The sequence below is a fragment of the Takifugu rubripes genome, chromosome 10 (assembly GCF_901000725.2).
Source record: "Takifugu rubripes chromosome 10, fTakRub1.2, whole genome shotgun sequence".
Lineage (NCBI taxonomy): Eukaryota > Metazoa > Chordata > Actinopteri > Tetraodontiformes > Tetraodontidae > Takifugu > Takifugu rubripes.
In genome coordinates this window covers 5,383,594-5,401,445 of record NC_042294.1, presented here as the reverse complement: position 1 = coordinate 5,401,445, position 17,852 = coordinate 5,383,594, and the positions used below count along the sequence as shown (strand labels likewise).

Genomic DNA, 17,852 nt, shown 5'->3' with positions numbered 1-17,852 from the left:
GGGTGGAGGTAGAGGGGGTCTCACAGCTCCAAATGACCAATAACGCCAGAGTAGAGGACAATTAGCCATTTCGCGCTTCAGCGCAAACTTTAAAGTCCCATAATTCGATTACACAGATTCCCATATCAAATGACATTTGGAGGAAACCCCGCGTGTTGTCCCAACCACTTATGAAATAGGGAGCTTTCACTGACAGTTAAGCGTTTTTTGGTCAAATTTTAAATCCTCTCTCATATATTTTCAAATCTTTTTTTCCTCTATCAATGAGAATTCTCTTCAGCGTTCACCCTTTGCAGGGGCATATATATTCCTTTCCTTAAAACTGCTGCGCAAAAATGATCAGCAAATGCCTCGATCCCCGTTAGAATCAAAGCCCCCTGTTTAAATGTCAGGAGGACGGCGAGGCTTTAATCAAATTCCACTCATACCAAATGTAACATTTTCGGCGGTGCAGTGAACAAATCCGGGCCTTGTAGGCTTTCTGCCATGCAGCTCCGCAGCATTGCATGCAAGCGCTCCGCTGGCGCTACAGGGTAAATTAGGCCATGCAGACTCTCCTGTCATCAAGCACTGACCGCAACAGCATGGGCTGCATATTTCCTGACCACAAACAGAACTTGTGCGCATGTTGGTTTTTTTTTTTTTTGGTTTTTTTTACATCTATTTGGGAAGTTACCGCGCGTTTAAAACATAAGCGTAGATTTATCATCTTAAATTTTATTAAAATATCTTTCATAATTATTGCAAGAGTTTGTCTTCAACGTGCACCACCGTTTGATTATTCGCGTCATCGCAAACTGTACAAAATATTTTTCAAATATTATTTCGACTCTTTTGTTGACTGTTGACAACAACAGGCCTTTCGCTAATTAATTACCATATACGATAATTAGGTCGTAATTGGTGTAGTTGAGACAAGCAGCACTTATGGACTGAATTAAACAAATTCGGAAGACTATTTCTCATGGCTCTTCAAATTCCATTACCCAGAAAGATAGAATTAATGTCCTAGAGATCTTCCCCATCTTATACCAATAAAGCGTAGAAATATCCTCCATTGTTGCGCATAGCGCTATTTCAAAAGCGTTCGTTTCACCCACCAAAACCTGTTTTCAAGCGCACCCCGATAAATATATTAAATAAAATTAGCATTAATGACACACATGTGAGGATCTTCCTCTTCGTTAATACAAATGAATGTTTTAATACGATTGTTTTCTCTTATAGTGAGTATTTATGCAACCCCCTTCCTCACATCCACCGTGGCAGGAGCAGCCTGGTAGTCTCTCCCCTTTATGAGTGAGCTATTGTGCCTGAGGACAGGATCCCACACACAAACTGAAGACTGAGCCAACAAAAACAGGGCCTGACAGACAATGCTTCGCTTCACCTGCTCCAGCAATGCGCATCGCAATTATGCCAAGGACATGTACAGTTAGGCTTCATTCACCCTCTTGCAAAACAACTGGCTCAAAATTTAACCAGGTCCAAAAAATGGTACAGATATTAAATATGGCTGGAAAGGGGATTGACAGAGCAAAGGGGGAGGTGTTGGTGGGGAGTTTACAATATTTTAAACTACATGGTTACCAGACAGTGAAATGGGGAAAGCAAGAAACAATACCAAAAAGCATATATCAGCAGACAAAAATCGCACCCCAGTCAAGATTGATTTGGAGCTGTGTAGGTGCCACTCCATCAATATACAATCAGAATCAAATGCTATGCAACGCTCTCTGCAGCCCTGCGCGTAAAATAAAGGCCATCATCAAAGTTACAGCCTGACTGATATGACTACATTTGACTCCCTCAACCAAAACACAGCAAAAATCCCAGCTGGAGCCGCAGATTCCTTATAGAAGTGCGTGTTTAGATCAGGATATGCGCATGAATACGACACACCGAGCGCCGATTGTCCATTGATTAGCCTACACTGAGAGGCAAACAACATAACAAATATTTGATGCACGTCTCTGAATAAAGCCTTAGCGCAGAATAAAGGCGAGGGTGCTAAATATAGCCTATAACAACCAAACATTGAACACCAGACCTATATACATCTCAAAGGGTTTTAGCTGGAGGGGTGGCGCTGCACACTTCAAACGCGAATATATCCATTGTTGTGCGCCATTTGGCCTGCACAAGATCCTGTGCTCTGAACTAGGGAGTTTAAAGTAAGATATTTTTTATTATACTTGAGGGAAACAATGAGTTCAGCTGCTTATTGCAAGGAGCAATCGTCAGGGGAGATTTAAACTCAATTACTGTGGCCGTTCAGAATGGGGAAAAACACAAGAGCGGAAAAAGAACAGAAAAAAAACACCCGCAGTGACTAAAAAAATGAATAAAAATTCGACATGAAGCGTATCAAATATTTATTTTTTTCTGGGCAACAAAGGACTATAATACATTGACAGGCATGGGAACTATTGCCAGCACATATCTATACAATACAGCTAAAACCGCCTCCAATTTTGGACACTATCGGACATAACAAGATATCAGGTGGTCCCAAAAAATGTGTTGGTTTTTTTTGTTGTTTTGTTTTTTGTTGTTTTTTTGTTTGTTTTTTTGAATGTCTTCCGACATGTAAAAGGGACAATTTCCATTTATTGCTTTTATGGTGCTTCAAGGTGAGAACAAGAGGTGAAACGTATTCTGATTGGCACAACACATAAAAGCTTAGTATAAAAACGAAAATAGTAACACACGAAAGAAAAAGTGTTCTCCTCTTCTCACGTACATCGTGTCAAATTAAAATAAAAACTGAGTAAGGATGACATATAGAGAGAAATGGAAGTTTATTTCTATTAAATTTGTTCACTTGCTTCAATATCGCCTCAACATGCTACAAGAGGGCTGAATTGAAATATCCCAGAGAAATAAAAAGTACCCCAAAAAACTTCTCTTTTCTAAGAACCATAAAATCACATGAAGAACTAACTGAATATTCAAACCCACTAAAACAGGAGGCACCAGATAAATAAAAAAAGAAAGAAGTTTCAACAGACGCACCATATTTACAATTCCCATTAAATTACACATAAATAAATATATACATACATGAACACTGATTCCCTTATATAACCGCGAATCGTGTTAAAATTCAAAAAGTTCAAGTTGGTCGCTTGGATAGAGTGAGAGTCTACAACTGAAGTCATGACATGAAGCTCTGCGGGATTTCGCTATGTTTTTCAAGTTTATTATTCACAATACTGATAAGAATTCATCCTCTTTTAACTTCTTATTTTTTCGTCACAATCGTAAAATTGAGCACTGGGGAGGGGTAGCTGGGTTTCAGTCCATTCGCTGCAGCTCATAAAAATAAGGGTAGTACATAAAAAGTCCTCTGGCAGAGGCACTACACCTTTTTTCCTCGCCGATGAGCTGTTGCTCTACAGCTATTTTTTTCCTCCTCTCGTCTGTTTTAAAAATAACTTTACGCATGGTTCAGATGTTGGAAGGAGATTCTTGCATCGTTTCCTCTTGAATCCAAAAAAGAAAAAAAAGTGAATCCGCGCAAGATCAGGAAGTGGCACGTTTAAATTTATCAACGTATTTATAAGGTATTTATAATATTTATATTGGATGGGGGAGGGCGGGGCGAGACGGAGATTTGTGGGTCGCTGTGGAAGAAGGGCCCCGGGGGCCGGTCCTCGATGATGGTGTGGTGGAAACATCACTTTCTGTGCTTCTCGTCTTTGTCTCCTTTAGTGCCGTTATCTGAGTGACCGTTGGGGTTGTTGTTGAGGTACATTTTGTCCATGGCTTTGATAGCCTCGGTCAGATAGTTCTGAAAGGCTGTGACGGCCGCGCATAATGCAGGGGCCCCGAAACCGTGGGAGATGAGACTGAAATGGGTCAAACAGCTCTGGATTCCCGGTTCAAGAATAGGCTGCGGCCGTGAGTTCCCCAAAGGCGAGCGATCCTGGGACAGCAGGTCTGTGAACTCTTTGCAGACTTGCCTAAAAACAGAGAGAAGGGCGATTTAATGTCTGCGCCGTTTCCCTGCGCGAGGGGGGGGGCTTAATGACCTGATTAAAAAAGACATCCCAGACAATGTAAAAAAAATAAACAAATATTTAAACTGTTCAACTTGTAGCCTAAGTCGTTTAAAAAAAGTGGCAAGAGACTAAAATCTCCAGCCATCTATTGACTTTTTCATTTCCATGTGACTAAAAATGCGTCACTGTTTTGTTTTCGAAAAATTAACACTTGGCAAAAGAAAATGAGAAAATGTCCCGCAGCTACAAACAGGTGGAAATTAACCTCTGAGCTAACTGGCAGCATATTTGAAAGTTATTTAAGGGAGTGGGGGTGGGGGGTGTTATCTGGGAATTAAACAGGCAAACACCCAAGAAAACGGGCTAAATTATCCGGACGCGTTTTAATGGAGTCACCTTAATCTTGGTGCATCTAACACAGTACACGGATTCACGTTGTGTATTTTCAAATGTGTTAAAAAAAATTGCGATGCCTTTTTTTAAAACAGCGCGTCAGTCTCCAGATGAGTGTGTCGCATTAGCCAGTTGGTTAATTAAAGCAGCAGTCTGTCATTGAGATTAAATGTAGGCCTCTGTGTAAAGACACCACACCGGTGTTTCTGATAAAGCGCAATTTAAAAAACGGAGAAAAGCGCAGTGGGAACGCAGATGAGAACCAGAAATAAGTCAGTGTCAAAGCGCACTAACGTCCTCTGAAGAAAATGGCCCAGACATTTTTATTGTAGGCTTCTTGTACATCAAATTCCACTATATGTTTAGAATTACGTGTATAAAAAAATGATTAAATCCACATCATGCAAGCATGGGTGCTCGGTGGGGTATTCGATATAAAATTGTATAAAATAGTATTAAATTAAATCTGCTAATCGCATCATTTTGAGCTTGACAAGAAGCACTGATGACAACGCGCGTGCGCGCCATACGTGCACTCGCAGAAATGTGATAATAGCACTTACTTCGTGGCCAGCAGCATGTTTTTTCTTTGGACTTGTTCGTTTGGGTCGGTGTGTTGACGGTTTACATATTCAGCTACCGCCTTGGCTGGAAACTCGGTTTCGCATACATAACCAAAATCTCTGGCAAGATGTACCGCCTCGCCTGGGAGAAAAAAAAGGTGCAAGAGAGGGATAAAAAGATTGAATGTGTGTTAAATGTGGTCACAACAAATTCAGACACTTCCAGCTCGAATTAACACGTGATTAGCTCTGGAGCACGGGCCCCGTTTATGCGCTCAGACAGCCGGTTTAGAGCACCTGTGTCTTCCCTGATGAAGATGGAGATCATGATGATGATGATGGGAGCGAAGGGGCCTGCTAGCAGTCAATACACGTCAGGCTTTATTGACACCGTAAGTGAAGAGAACGCATGAAGATATTAACTATATATCCGGGCATCCTGTTAAATACCAAGTCATTGACTTGAAATGAGAGAAAATCCAGCGTAGTTTAAGGTTGATTCCCTGAGTTTATCTTCTTTCTCCTACAAGACTCGTTCGGTTTGGGGTTTCGTTGTTGTTGTTGTTGTTGTTGTTGTTGTTTTGTTTTGGGTTCTTTTTGTGTGTTTTTTAACAATATATGCGGTTAGCAAAATCCAGTATACTCGTCTTCATTTAATGGAGCACATCATAAGCAATAACAGCACTTAAACAAACGCGTCGCTCATTCACTAAACAACCGGCCTCAATCAGACGCACACATTAACGCACGCAAACACAAACACGCGCGCCACCAGGCCTTATGACCCAGAATCCTACACTTCTCCGGAGTCATTACAATACAGTTCTAAATTTCTCAGGAGCACGATCGTTGCACTCGACTCTTCCGTAATAATGATTAACAGGAACCAATGAACCGTCTCAAGCTTTCACCTTTGGAAAACCGCTGCACACCAAATACCACTGCACCCAACTCCGCGCAGAAAATAGATTTCATATTTTGGTTCACTATGTGTGACTGGTCTATACCATAATGAGGCTAAAACGGACAGTCCTCCGCAAGTCGGTGTGGATGAGATGTTTGCGTATATATAACGACATATATTGAGGGTTTGATGTAAAACAATAAAAAAAAAACTCCGTTAAAAATGAACCAAAATATCCAGGGCTGTATTAATGCTTGAAACAATGCGGGATTAATCAACTCCTCATCCACGGGGGATACAAAGCTCCGTGGTGCCCAATAAACAGGCAGTAGACTACTCAATAATTAACTGGACCTCAGCACAAATTCATGGATAAACTAGGCCAGCCGTGGACCAAGTGTGCAAAAGCGAGGGCCAACGCTGCAAAGCCAGGAGAATTACCAGCACCATTCTCTCTCTCTCTCTCTCGCTCTCCCTCACTCTCCCTCATAGACAGACACACGCACGCACACACACATCCTTCATGCTTTATTACTTGCGCGGCAAAGTCGCTCCACATTACACGGATGAGCGCATATGCTGATTTCCAACACAGGGGAAGAAACGGGGGAAAGAGCGAGGGAGGGAGGGAGGGAGGGCCAGATCCCGGTCCGGAGCTAATATCGCGGCAGCTGCAAGAGTGAGAACGTGATTTACAGCGCCAGGCTCACCTTCCACTAGTGACGTCAGCAAGGTGACGTTGGCTGCTTTGCGTCTTCCCGCAGGTAGATTCAAGCCGATTTTATCCAGCTTCTCCCTCAAGGATCTTCCTCCGTTTTTAGACTTGGCCCTGTGGCACCAAAACAAAACACAAATTTGAATATATAAAACGGACAAGTAAGTTTCAATAAATGTATTGAGTCATTTCGGATTTATTTGGGAGCCAAGAGATATTTACCGTGACGTGTAAACGCGTCAAGCATGGGTCAAATGTGTTTCTTTCTGCCTAATTAAAGGATCAAATGCTTGCATTTTCCTTCCTCACCCCTTTTCGTGTCGTCAAGACAAGCTATAGATAATACTAATAAGCCCTTTTCTCCCCAGCAGACAAATACTGTAGAAAATGAATAAATAAAGGTCTTATCACAGGACTATTACTGGCTGCGTGTGTACAGCACTTCAGTCGACAGTTCACTGGAGACCAATGTTTTCATGTGTAATGTCTTCAGTGGGCCTATAGAGTTGGGCTTGAAAAAGACTAGGCCTGCATTAATTTGAGAGAAAGGAGCAGAGGGAGAGAGAGAGAGAGGGAGTTAATATGAAATTTTAAAGACCCCTCCTGCTCTAAATGCAGGCGTTAGGTGTCATGGTTGGTCGATTTTAATTATTCCTGGTAGAGAGAGAGAGAGATGGAGAGAGAGAGAGCATCACACAGAGAGCTCTCTCTCTCTCTCTCTCTCTCTCTCTCTCACACACACACATACACACACACACACACACACACACATGCACACACAGGTACAGACTGAGCAGCAACTCACCTCCTCAGAACCCCGCCGAGCAAGGAGGCGTTGAGGCACTCGGGCGGCGAGAGGCGTCTCTGCACCTCCGCTACCGTGACCTTGTACTTTGATGTGGAGCTCAGGAGAGACAGGCGACCCGGAACCGAACAGAACACCTCGTTGGGGTTTGTCACCCCTCCAAAAAGCCCGTCCTTGTTTATGGGGATGGCGGAGATATTGTTGTTTTTCGATAAAGAAACTGGACCTATAGGAGAACGATGAGGGACGAGACAGAGGGAGCGTTGTGAAACCCATTTCATTCATAAAGAAAATGCACGCGAATAATAATAAGAATACGAATAATAATACAACTATTTATAATAATTATAGTAGTAATAATAACAATAATAATAATTATTATTATTATTATTATAACGCACCGAGCTCCTATCGTTATTGCACCACCCAAAATACTGAATATCTGGTAAAGACTACCTATTGTGACAAAACGCCGTCGCCCGTGTGTGATTTCAAACCGAGTGGTGATCAGCACAGCGAGGCTTTCCACCGTTCTGGTGTGCAGGAGACAAAGGGGGACTGCGCGCCTTTGGATAGATCACTTGTGACATTAATGGCTCAGGAGAGCCTAATAGAGACAATAGGGGCTAAACGAACTCTTGAGATTGCTAATATAAGAAGGCAATTATCATGTTGATATGCAGATAGAAAGATTTTGGAAAAATAAGAAATGGGAAAGGAAAGAGAGGGAGAGAAAGAGGAAATCGTTCCAAGTTTGATCGAGTGCGCTTTGATTCGACCGGACAAATCTCTTCGAAAACCTTCCCCTCAGAAACCCCGAAAATCTGAACATGTTTTCCCCCCCATAAGTAAGTGATTAAACATTATTAGACCTGCATTACGGCCGGGTATTTTTATTAGATTTCTTTATCCGCGAAATGGCTCGGCATCTTCCTCCATACCAGGCCTTTGCGCGCTCCATCCTTTCATTTTTTAATGACCGTGCAGACATATATAGGCATGTTCCTTTGACCATTAAAACCCTCCAACGCAGAAGCCCCCCACCAACCTCCTCCGCTCATCTCTCGCTGCTGCCCCGAAACGCTGACAGTAAATTCCATCAGCGAGGGGGGAAAAAAAAGGTGCAGCCAGTTTTGATGCACTTGGAAACCATGTAATGAAAAATAGGCTACTGCGTATTAGGATCAGTCAGGCATTACCGCATTGCATCGTGTTCTCTCAAGCAGAATGGCTTGCGCGCGTGTGCGTGCGCGGGTGTGGGGGGGTGGGGGGCAAGCAGAAACATGCATGATATCCCGGAGAACATTGCTTACCTTTTTTAATTACAGTCTGGTCGGGAATGTGAACTCCTTGGTCCTCAACAGGCTGTGACACAAAATACATAAAAAAACGTGGACAGATTTAACAAAAAGGAGCAGAAAAATCCGCCTCGGTGCTGTTTTTCTGCAATTATAGGAGCTGTGCAGGAACAAAAGCCTGACACAATTAGCCACAATCACCCAACATGGAGGCTCTGGAGGCCCATACCTGTTATTATTGTCCCCGAGTGTTTTTAGAAAGTCGCGCTGACGGACGCATCGCACTAAAACTCAGACTTAACTAACGAAGCTGCGTCGCCCCATAATCCTGACCTCATTTCGCTTTCAGACTGGCTCTACTCACAAGGAAACTTCCAATCTAGATTAGATGTAATTACGGCAGCGCTGCCTATTAAAGGCCCATGAACTAATTAGAGGATTATTGGTGTTTGTTTCTGATTTTAAACTGGGGGGAATAATCCGTATAAGAACGACGGGTTATTGACAAATTGGCCTCTCATTTATCACGCAACTTTGCGTGATAATCGTAGCTCTAATCTGTACACAATCCAGAACACGCTTGTGTTTTTGGTGGATACAGGATGTATTTATTCATTACAAAATAACTCAAAAAGGATGAAACGCAATGAGAGAAAGCTTTACGGTAAATATCAAATCCATGCTGTTACTAAACACAGGGCACTGGAATAAATTCAATTACATGTGACAATCTTAAATTTTACTGTCAAATATCAAAGTCGTATTTATTATCATTTAAAAAAATGTTTGACGTTGTTTAAGTAATTTTGACACTTTTTGTTTCATTTTTCATTATTTTAGTTTTTTGTTATCATTTATGCATTAAGGTTTAACACGCCTCATCCGGGTATTATTTAGATAATTCCTATTAATAAAATACTTACGCTAGTATAGAAACGAATAATACTATTGCAGACTGGTTCTCTATATTAGTCTCTCTCTCACACTCTCTCTCTCTCTCTATATATATATATATAAGCAATGTGTGATGATCAGGGGGTACGGTAACCGCGGTAATCCAGGTAAAAGCTTTCTCACCTGAACGTCTTCTAAAGAGTGAGGTATTCCATGGATAGGGATAGAGTCCGACAGTCCCGAGTCGAGACCGTGGCCGGACGGTAGGAGCACTTCCCTGCGGTAATCCCGGCACAGCTGGTGGGGCAGGCTGCGGTGCTGGTGCAGCAGGCCGCTCTCTTGTGCCTGTCTCTGGCCCGACCAGCCGGGGTGCTGCGGCTGCGGCTGGGCGTGAAGGGAATTCAGGGAGTACGGGTCATTGACGTGCGAATAAGGGTCCTGAGACTGCGGATAGATAGGCTGGTAGGGTGGGGGGAAGTACGGGGGCTGGAAGTCCGAGTTCGGTGTGTGTGAGAGCGGTGGGGCGCTTGTGTAGGGACTCTGGCCCACGCCGCCCAGTTGAGGTAGCCTGGCTGTCCCGTTGCTGGTGCCGTCGTGACGGTCCTGTCAGAGAAACGACAATGTTTTATTTTAACTATTTAAATAATAATAATAATAATAATAAAAGAGCACGCACACAGGAAAGAAGAAAACTGTTTCCCATCTTACTGGAAAATATGGCCCAGGTGAAAGACAAAAATGGATTTCCGTTTATTTTTACGGTTTACTTTAAAATTAAACAATATATCTAAAATTGGACAAAAATGTAAATTAATTTTAAAATCTTACAAAGACTTTTCTACATAAATAAATGACATTGAACAGTTAGCAGTTCGACAATTTTTGAACATTTTTCTCACAGTGCCACAATATTTTTAGGTTGCTTTTTCCCAAACGAGTGGTTAAACGAAGGGAAGAATAAGGAGATTACAGCCCATGCAAACAAATATAAATATGTGACACGGTGATGCTTCAACTTACCATCGCGGAAAAACTGTGCACTAACATCTAAACGATTTTTGGTGCGATTCAAGAAGAATGTTCAGTTCAAAAAGACTTGAAGCGCTTCACAGGCGAGCAAATGAGATTTGACCAACAAAAAACACAAACCAACAAGGGGGAAAATCGGTGCCCACAGAAAACCAGAAAAATAAATAAATAAAAACACTCTTCTCTCCTGCAAGATGACGATGGCCCCGGCGATCAGATATGTGCCCCAGCGGCAGGACGATAATCCATCAGAAATAAAAGGTTAAATCCCCGCTGCAACTCATTTGGGACTAAAAATGCAGATATTCGGTTGTGCTGGTGGATTTGGGTCGGAAAAGTTCTCTTGTTAAACCCTCTTTCCTCCCTGATCTTCGAGCTATCACAGTGCTATACCGTCCCCTCGGTTGAGCTCATATTAGCAAAAGAGGCGCTTCTTCGTCTCCCTCCTGGACTCCTAGTAGAACGCATTCATGACTATTAATATTACAGAAATACTTAATAATAAGGAAAGAATGGCCGAAAATCGGGTGTGAACTGGAGGACGCAACTCAGGGCAGGAGTCTCCGCTTAAATGACGTCCATTGAAAGGAGGAATCAGTATATCTAATCAGAGTAGGGGAGAGAGAGACGGAGGGAGAGAGAAAGAGGGAGTGAGAGGCTGTGAGGGGAGTGGAGAAAGAGAGACAAAAAGAGGGACATTCTCTCTTGTCTGGCGAATCAGAGAGAGAGAAGGAGGGGGGCGTTTAAAAGGGTGCCAGGCCCAGAGCGCAAAAGTGAAAGAAAGACACAAGAATAGAAGTGGACAAGTGGAAGAAGTAACCATGGAAGGAAAACAATGTGCACCTCCGATTTGGGCGAAACTCCGGCAACAGACGACGCTCTGGGCATTCGGACCGTCCAATTTCTACCACTTGTCCTTTTGTTTTCCACCTCAGACTCCGACAGCGAAATGTCCTCCATGCTTCTGCCTGCCGCGTTAATCCGGCGTTTTCTCTTCAATCCCCCCAAACTGAGAGTCCCAACGAACTTTAACACGCAATAAACGAGTTAGAAAAAGATGAACGCGCCAAGGCTTCCTGGAGCCGCTCGGATCTGGCGCTCTGAACAACTTTTACGCGCGGTCGAAAGATCCTCGCTCCTCTTCCTGCTCACACTTAAACATTTTCATTACTAAATATTTTACAAGTCTAGCATTGCGACGGCATATTTAGTATTTGTTTCCTTGTCTAGTAAGATATGAAGCTTGACATTTTGATAAAAAAGGATCACAAGACGATCATGCAGGTGCGCGGCGTCTGTTTCCCTGTTCTCGGTCGTCTCTGTCCTCACAGAGCGCTACTGAAAACACGTCTGACTGGCTTCTCCACTCCCTTAAAGCTCCCAATTATTGCGGACAAACTTTGTCTAAGCACATATCAAAAGGAAGTTTATTCAGTCCACGCATGTACATTTCCACGCGTAATCATACAGCTGAAATCGTATTGTATTGTATGAAATGTATTTGATTCTGTTTAAAATGGAGAATATAATATATTTAAATATATTTTAGCAGGATGTGTTGGTAATTTAAAAAACCTTTTCTGATCTAAAAAAATAAAACCATTATTTTTAACCTAGTTTTTATTTTATTTTAAAACGCAATTAAACGTCGAAATATATTTTTCTTCTGCATAACATAAATACATTTCTGCATAGCTCCCATAGTGGCACACAGGAAAAAGAACATAGTCAATACGAATACGAACTTTAAGAGAAAAAAAAATACCACTATTGTTTTAAACATTTTAGAAATAAGTAACAAAAACCCCACCAGTGTTTCCATCCCGCTGCTCAATTAAAAGATTAACAGCTGTCAAAAAGTGACATAAATCACACAGAGGCTCATATCTCCAAAATAATTGGGAAAAAACGAAGCAAAGAAGAGATAAATCTCTTACCTCGCAATCTTCATATTTTATGTTATCAGTTAATTTCCAAAGCATTTTCATAGGTTGCTGAAGTGGATTTTGAGTAAAGCTATCGCCTTAGTCTTGTTTTCACTCAGTGAATTGTGCTCCTCGCTCACAAAAAACTACTTTTATTCAAGCTGTGGGGCTGCTGTCTGTCTTGCGCTCTGAGGTCTCCCTCTAATGGTAGAAGTGAGAGGGCTGGAGCAGCTCTGTAATAACTCTGGCACAGGGCCTCATTAGCATATCAACAGCCGTTTGAGTTCCCCAATCTGCTCAAACACAACACCAATGGATATCATTCAGGTGTGGGGGAAAAAAAGGTAAAGAACTCCTCATTTTATTTCTGCTGTGCAGTGAGGGGTTCGTCAGGGGGTCTTTATGTCTGGCGGCTGCAGTGTATTGTCATGTATAGGAACCTACATGCGTGCTTGGGACGTTCTTAGCCCTTCAGATGACACAGAAGTGCACGATAGAATAGAATAATTAAGGTCTTTCATTGATAGGATTTGGCAAAGAAAACTTTCTTGGCTGTGGCTGACACGTTTTCTTGGACTTTACTCCTGTTTAAGACGCGTCACTGTCACGCGCTCTGCGGCCCCCAGTGTTTTTAAACTCTCCAACTGTTATTTTAATCCCATTGACAACGCATATTTTAAGAGGCGGTGTTTCTTTTAATGTTATGTTAAAGATTCGCCTTTCTAAGAACTGGCTACCTGCATGTGAAGTGCTTTGGGAAGGGGTGAGGGGTCGGTGGGTGTCGATTAACACAACAACGTGTCTCTCTGTCATTTGAATGAGCGGCATGATTGCGCCTCTGCCCCTGTCGCCGGCCGATCGCTCACCTCAGCGCGTCGTGGGTCAGCAGACGCGTCGGTTGCCCCTGGAAAGGCGTTGGCCCCTCTCAGGGTTTTTTTATTATTGAAAAAAAGAAAAAACGGGATTACCATTTTTGGTGGGGCACCTTTTCACAGACAGCTGTTATTAATGAGAATGGAAGAGACGAAACTGGCTGACAATGACAGCTTTTTCGTGCGAGTCTGTCTGTGGTGACCTGCTCTGGTTGTCTCTGTAACTGAAACTAGAGTTTGTATATTCAATCAAGGGTCACAATTCCGCTCAAAAAGAGAAAATATGCGGGAAGACGCAAGGACAAGTTTCTAGTAGGATGCGTCGAGAGTTAACAGCACACCATTTTATTAATCCACAAAAATGACACATAATTGTGTACAACTGCAGTCTAACATGCACGCAATTCTTCGTGTTTTTATGTCAGTGTAATGAGGTGCACAACAATTTCGCCACAAAGCTATATTTCAAAATAAAAGGTCTTATTAACTTCAACTATTATGTGTAAGCTCCTACCGCGCAAAATATTCTGAAGGCTTTAAAGACGTATTCTGATCCTTTTTAATGGTTTTGTGTACGTGTGGTCGCTCACCTGATACAACGAGTCGACATTTTGACAGTTTTCAAGTTTTTTTTCCTCGCTTTTCTAAAGCTGCGTCTTTGTTTTCAAGCAAACACCACATACCTGCCATTCCTCCATTTTGCCCATCATTGACATTCTTTGTCTTCTGCTGCCTTCTGTGGGAGTTCTGGTCACTAGGTACTTTGATGCATGTATCTCATCAATCCCTCGGTCCCGAAGTAAAACTTACCTGGACTGGATCGCCTCACCTGGCCATAAAAACGCTGCGGGGCAACCCGCTGACGCATGCGCGTTAGGACGGGTGTGGACCAGAAGGGAAACACGGTGCGGGATAAGCAGGATAAGTTATAACTGGAGCTTTAAAGTCATTTAAATTGAATGGCTAATAAAATAATTATTTAAATCAAACATAAAGACAGGAAAAACGACACTGTAATCTATAACAACGCAACACAACACGCCGATTCAAGCGAGTCACAAAATAGCCTACTTATATTTAAACGTGACTGAGGAAGTAGAAAATCAATTTTGGTGCTCATTTGTTCATAATAATATATATTGTGAATCAAATATTAAAGTGTCAACCCACAAAGTCATGAATACCTTCTTTAAAGCCACATAATTAATGCAAACTCGTATAAATAATAGACCCGACAAAACAAAACTACACTAACCTAATAGCAAGAGTAACACAATTCATAATAAGCCCTTATCTGACATGAATAATAAAATTTACCTTCTATGCTTCTTCAATTTTTTGATAATGAAAAAAATAAAGAAATCTTAAAGGTTAACTGCCAATATCATTACTGTCACACACAAAGCTACTTAGCTATTGTGATGCTCATTATTTATTTATCCCGTTTATTTTTAATACACTCTTATGTGGACCCCTCCGGTAAAAAGCGAATCAGCCTCCCGCGCCTGTCACACACACACACGCGCGCGCGCACACACACACACACACACACACACACACACACAGTGAGAGAGAGAAAGAGAGAGAGAGAGTAAAGCAACATGTACGTTTGTAGTGTCCAAAGATGAAGAATGCATTCATAGTTCTTGTATCAGTCTGGGGTCTCTTAAACATCACCACATAAAATCTATTGATTTTTTTTTTGTCTATTGTTAACATTTAAAAACAAGTCTTCATGCTTTAAACGCAGAGGCGAGCGCACACAGACACACTTAGACACACACACACAGAGACACGCAAACACAGACACACAACCTGCACGGTTTTAAAAGAGAAAAAAAGGTGGGGGGTGGGGGTATCGTGGGGACCCGAAATGTTGTTTGGGGTCTGAGAGCGGGTTACTCCCGGACAACACCGGGGTCCCTCTGACTATGCGGAATATTTGTCTGGGGCCCGGTTCCACCACAGCAGCCGGCCCTTTGCAACGTTCAGCCCCCCGATACAGACAACTGTGTTCACTGGAAATCAGCAAGGCCGCTGGACAGTATGTTATTACGATTATTATTATTATTGTTATTACTACTACTACTACTGCTGCTGCTGCTGCTGCTGCTGCTGCTGCTGCTGCTGCTGGTGGTGGTGTCAGGTGTCAGATAGGTATCAGCTAAAGATGCTCCATCGGGTCGAAATACGTTTCTGCAGACTTTTATTGAGTAACATTCATGTCACCGGTATCCGTTGAATAAAAAAGGATTCAGCTCCTATTTAAGCGCTGTCCTCCAGACAGGCTATGTCTTAGCGCCACCTTGTGGCTGAAACAAAATATTTGAATTTTAAAAAACGCGTGCGCACGCATGGAGCACTTCAGCAAATGACTCCAGTAAACTCATGTCGAGGAAAAGAGTCACCATGCTTTTGTTATGTGAGCCTGATATATTTAGTATAAGACAAAACACATTTTGAATCTTATGGATTTTGCAAATAACTAAGACACGGTTTGGCCGAGCGTTCAGACAACACAACAATCCTATATCGCCATCTTGTGGTTGCCGATAATAGATAGAAGATAAGAAACTACTTTAACTCTTGAGAACCACACAGTAGCGATACATTTTTACATTGATAATTTATATATTTATTTTTGTTTATTTGTTTGTGACGCGCTTTATTATTATTTACCATTATCACTTATTTCCATACCTTCAATGTATGCGTAAAAAGTATTAGTAGTTGGGTTTTTTTAAACAGTGAAATCATTATAGTCATGTTCCTAGTGGAAAATTGGACAAAATTTGCATTCTTCTAAAATCTTTAATGATAAATTCCTAACTTAGGAACAGAGTGTGTCTTCCCAAAGCGTCAAAGACTACATTTCCCAGAAGCCACTCGACGGCGCTGCGTACGCTGATAATTTGGTGTCGGCGGAGAACAAACACCCTTGACTGTGACACAGGACAAACTGGGAAAAGAAGGTTTGCTCTTTTTTGTTTTTCCCCCTTTTATGACGCAGGACTTTAAAAGAGCTATTTCGAATTTGAACATCAAATGTTTAACGTGAATTTCACGTCAACCCTCCGCGCGTAATATGACCGTGTAGGCTGTCCAGGCTGCAGTTGGCCTCATGGTGTGTAGAAGACTTTCACAACATACGCACCAAAGCAAAGGAGCCGAAACCAACCTTATATCGAGCTTCAATGTTGGAGCTTCCGATAATCTTCTTTAATAGCCACAGCATTCAGACAATTACTCTGGTCGTTTGCATCGGGAGGTATTAATGTTGATTTTCTACGCAAATACTAACAATGGATCGACTGTGACTTTGACAGGAATCGAACATGTCTGTGGATTGGATCGGATATGGCTACGCGGCTGTGATCGCATCAGGGGGACTGGTTGGTTATGTGAAAGCACGTAAGTGTTGTACGGTCAACTTAAAAATCGATACCTCACAAAATTATCCAATCACGATGTGTTGTGGTTGTGATGAAATCCATATGCCTTGTCTTTTTCTGTTTCATAGAAATATCAAGCTGCATTTGTTATCCCTTTAAGTTAAATATGTGGTAAATCTAGGGTTTGTTTGTTATTTGCTTAGGATGGTTGGGATATAAACTGCTTCAGACATCACAGTGATGTGATTATCTTTTCAGTTTCATTTATTTTGTACTACTTTGGTGTGACAGAAGCAACATTGTTGAACTTTGAGATGTCAGAATGATACCAGTCTTTGCCGTTGTCTACAGCTGATCCTCAGTTTTGACTCGGGTCTTGAGCTGCTGTGTGTTGTTTGTTTCAGGTAGCATCCCCTCCCTCGCTGCAGGCCTTCTTTTCGGGGGACTCGCGGGCTTTGGCGCCTACCAGATCTCCAAGGACCCTGATAACGTTTGGGTGTCTCTGGGTGGGTAGATGACTTTGCGTTTTTGGTTTGCAAGATGTTGTGACTGACCTGTTGCCTCTGCGTTGTGTTGTACAGCGACGTCGGGAACTCTGACTGGAATCATGGGAAAGCGCTTCTATGGATCAAGGAAGTTAATGCCTGCTGGATTGATAGCAGGAGCAAGGTACTAAACACATCGTTGCATGTTGCGTTTGCATCTATTGGCGCAACTGTGTGTATCAATCAGCACTATATTTAATAGATGCTGATCATAGGTCACAATCTAAAGTAAAACTTGTCTCCTCTCCACTTGTGTTGACACGACATCTAACTATTTCTTGTCTCCTTCCAGTCTTTTGATGGTGGGAAAACTTAGCCTGGCGCTGCTCCAGAAACCTCAGCCATCTTAATGGAGGGGCGATTTCTGACGTGCACTTCATTAGCAGTTTCAGCAGCACACTTGACATTTTGTTGTTTATGGTAAAATGTGAAATAAATCTATCCTGTTTATATTTAAAAATGTGGTTCTTTTGGAGAGAGTTTCCATATTTCTGTGTCTGAAATGTGTGATGC

The 17,852-nt window shown here is 42.2% G+C and overlaps 2 protein-coding genes across 7 annotated transcripts; one reads left to right on the top strand and one right to left on the bottom strand.

Moving 5' to 3' along the window:
* Window positions 1-2,358: 2,358 nt before the first annotated feature.
* Window positions 2,359-14,257, bottom strand: tfap2a (transcription factor AP-2 alpha). Of its 5 annotated transcripts, XM_029842815.1 has the most exons (8): window positions 12,543-12,782; window positions 11,449-11,631; window positions 9,760-10,179; window positions 8,698-8,749; window positions 7,385-7,610; window positions 6,575-6,693; window positions 4,961-5,102; window positions 2,359-3,965 (listed from the first exon to the last, which is right to left on the bottom strand). In XM_029842815.1, exons 1-8 carry the CDS (start codon window positions 12,591-12,593, stop codon window positions 3,680-3,682), a joined length of 1,479 nt encoding a protein of 492 aa, XP_029698675.1. In that variant the 5' UTR covers window positions 12,594-12,782; the 3' UTR covers window positions 2,359-3,679. The 5 variants fall into 5 exon arrangements, with proteins under 5 accessions (XP_029698675.1, XP_003967954.1, XP_003967952.2 ...); XM_003967905.3 differs by lacking the exons at window positions 11,449-11,631; window positions 12,543-12,782 and adding an exon at window positions 14,086-14,257; XM_003967903.3 differs by lacking the exon at window positions 11,449-11,631 and having other exon boundaries at window positions 12,543-12,775.
* A 1,979-nt stretch (window positions 14,258-16,236) lies between these two features.
* Window positions 16,237-17,799, top strand: tmem14ca (transmembrane protein 14Ca). Of its 2 annotated transcripts, none has more exons than XM_003967902.3 (5): window positions 16,237-16,374; window positions 16,729-16,813; window positions 17,199-17,300; window positions 17,376-17,463; window positions 17,632-17,799. In XM_003967902.3, the coding sequence occupies exons 2-5, from the start codon at window positions 16,738-16,740 to the stop codon at window positions 17,687-17,689; spliced, it is 324 nt and encodes a 107-aa protein (XP_003967951.1). In that variant the 5' UTR covers window positions 16,237-16,374; window positions 16,729-16,737; the 3' UTR covers window positions 17,690-17,799. The 2 variants fall into 2 exon arrangements, with proteins under 2 accessions (XP_003967951.1, XP_029698676.1); XM_029842816.1 differs by lacking the exon at window positions 16,237-16,374 and adding an exon at window positions 16,502-16,526.
* Window positions 17,800-17,852: the final 53 nt, after the last annotated feature.

What these genes read in the sequence shown, in the direction of transcription:
- tfap2a (XM_029842815.1), bottom strand. Translation starts at nt 12,593, where the DNA reads ATGAAAATGCTTTGGAAATTAACTGATAACATAAAATATGAAGATTGC. An exon ending in TAAAATATGAAGATTGCGAG is followed by an intron (nt 11,632 to 12,542) that starts GTAAGAGATTTA and finishes TGCGTGTTAAAG; the next exon opens with TTCGTTGGGACTCTCAGTTT. An exon ending in ACTCTTTAGAAGACGTTCAG is followed by an intron (nt 8,750 to 9,759) that starts GTGAGAAAGCTT and finishes TTTGTGTCACAG; the next exon opens with CCTGTTGAGGACCAAGGAGT.
- tmem14ca (XM_029842816.1), top strand. An exon ending in GGTTGGTTATGTGAAAGCAC is followed by an intron (nt 16,814 to 17,198) that starts GTAAGTGTTGTA and finishes TGTTTGTTTCAG; the next exon opens with GTAGCATCCCCTCCCTCGCT. An exon ending in GGATTGATAGCAGGAGCAAG is followed by an intron (nt 17,464 to 17,631) that starts GTACTAAACACA and finishes GTCTCCTTCCAG; the next exon opens with TCTTTTGATGGTGGGAAAAC.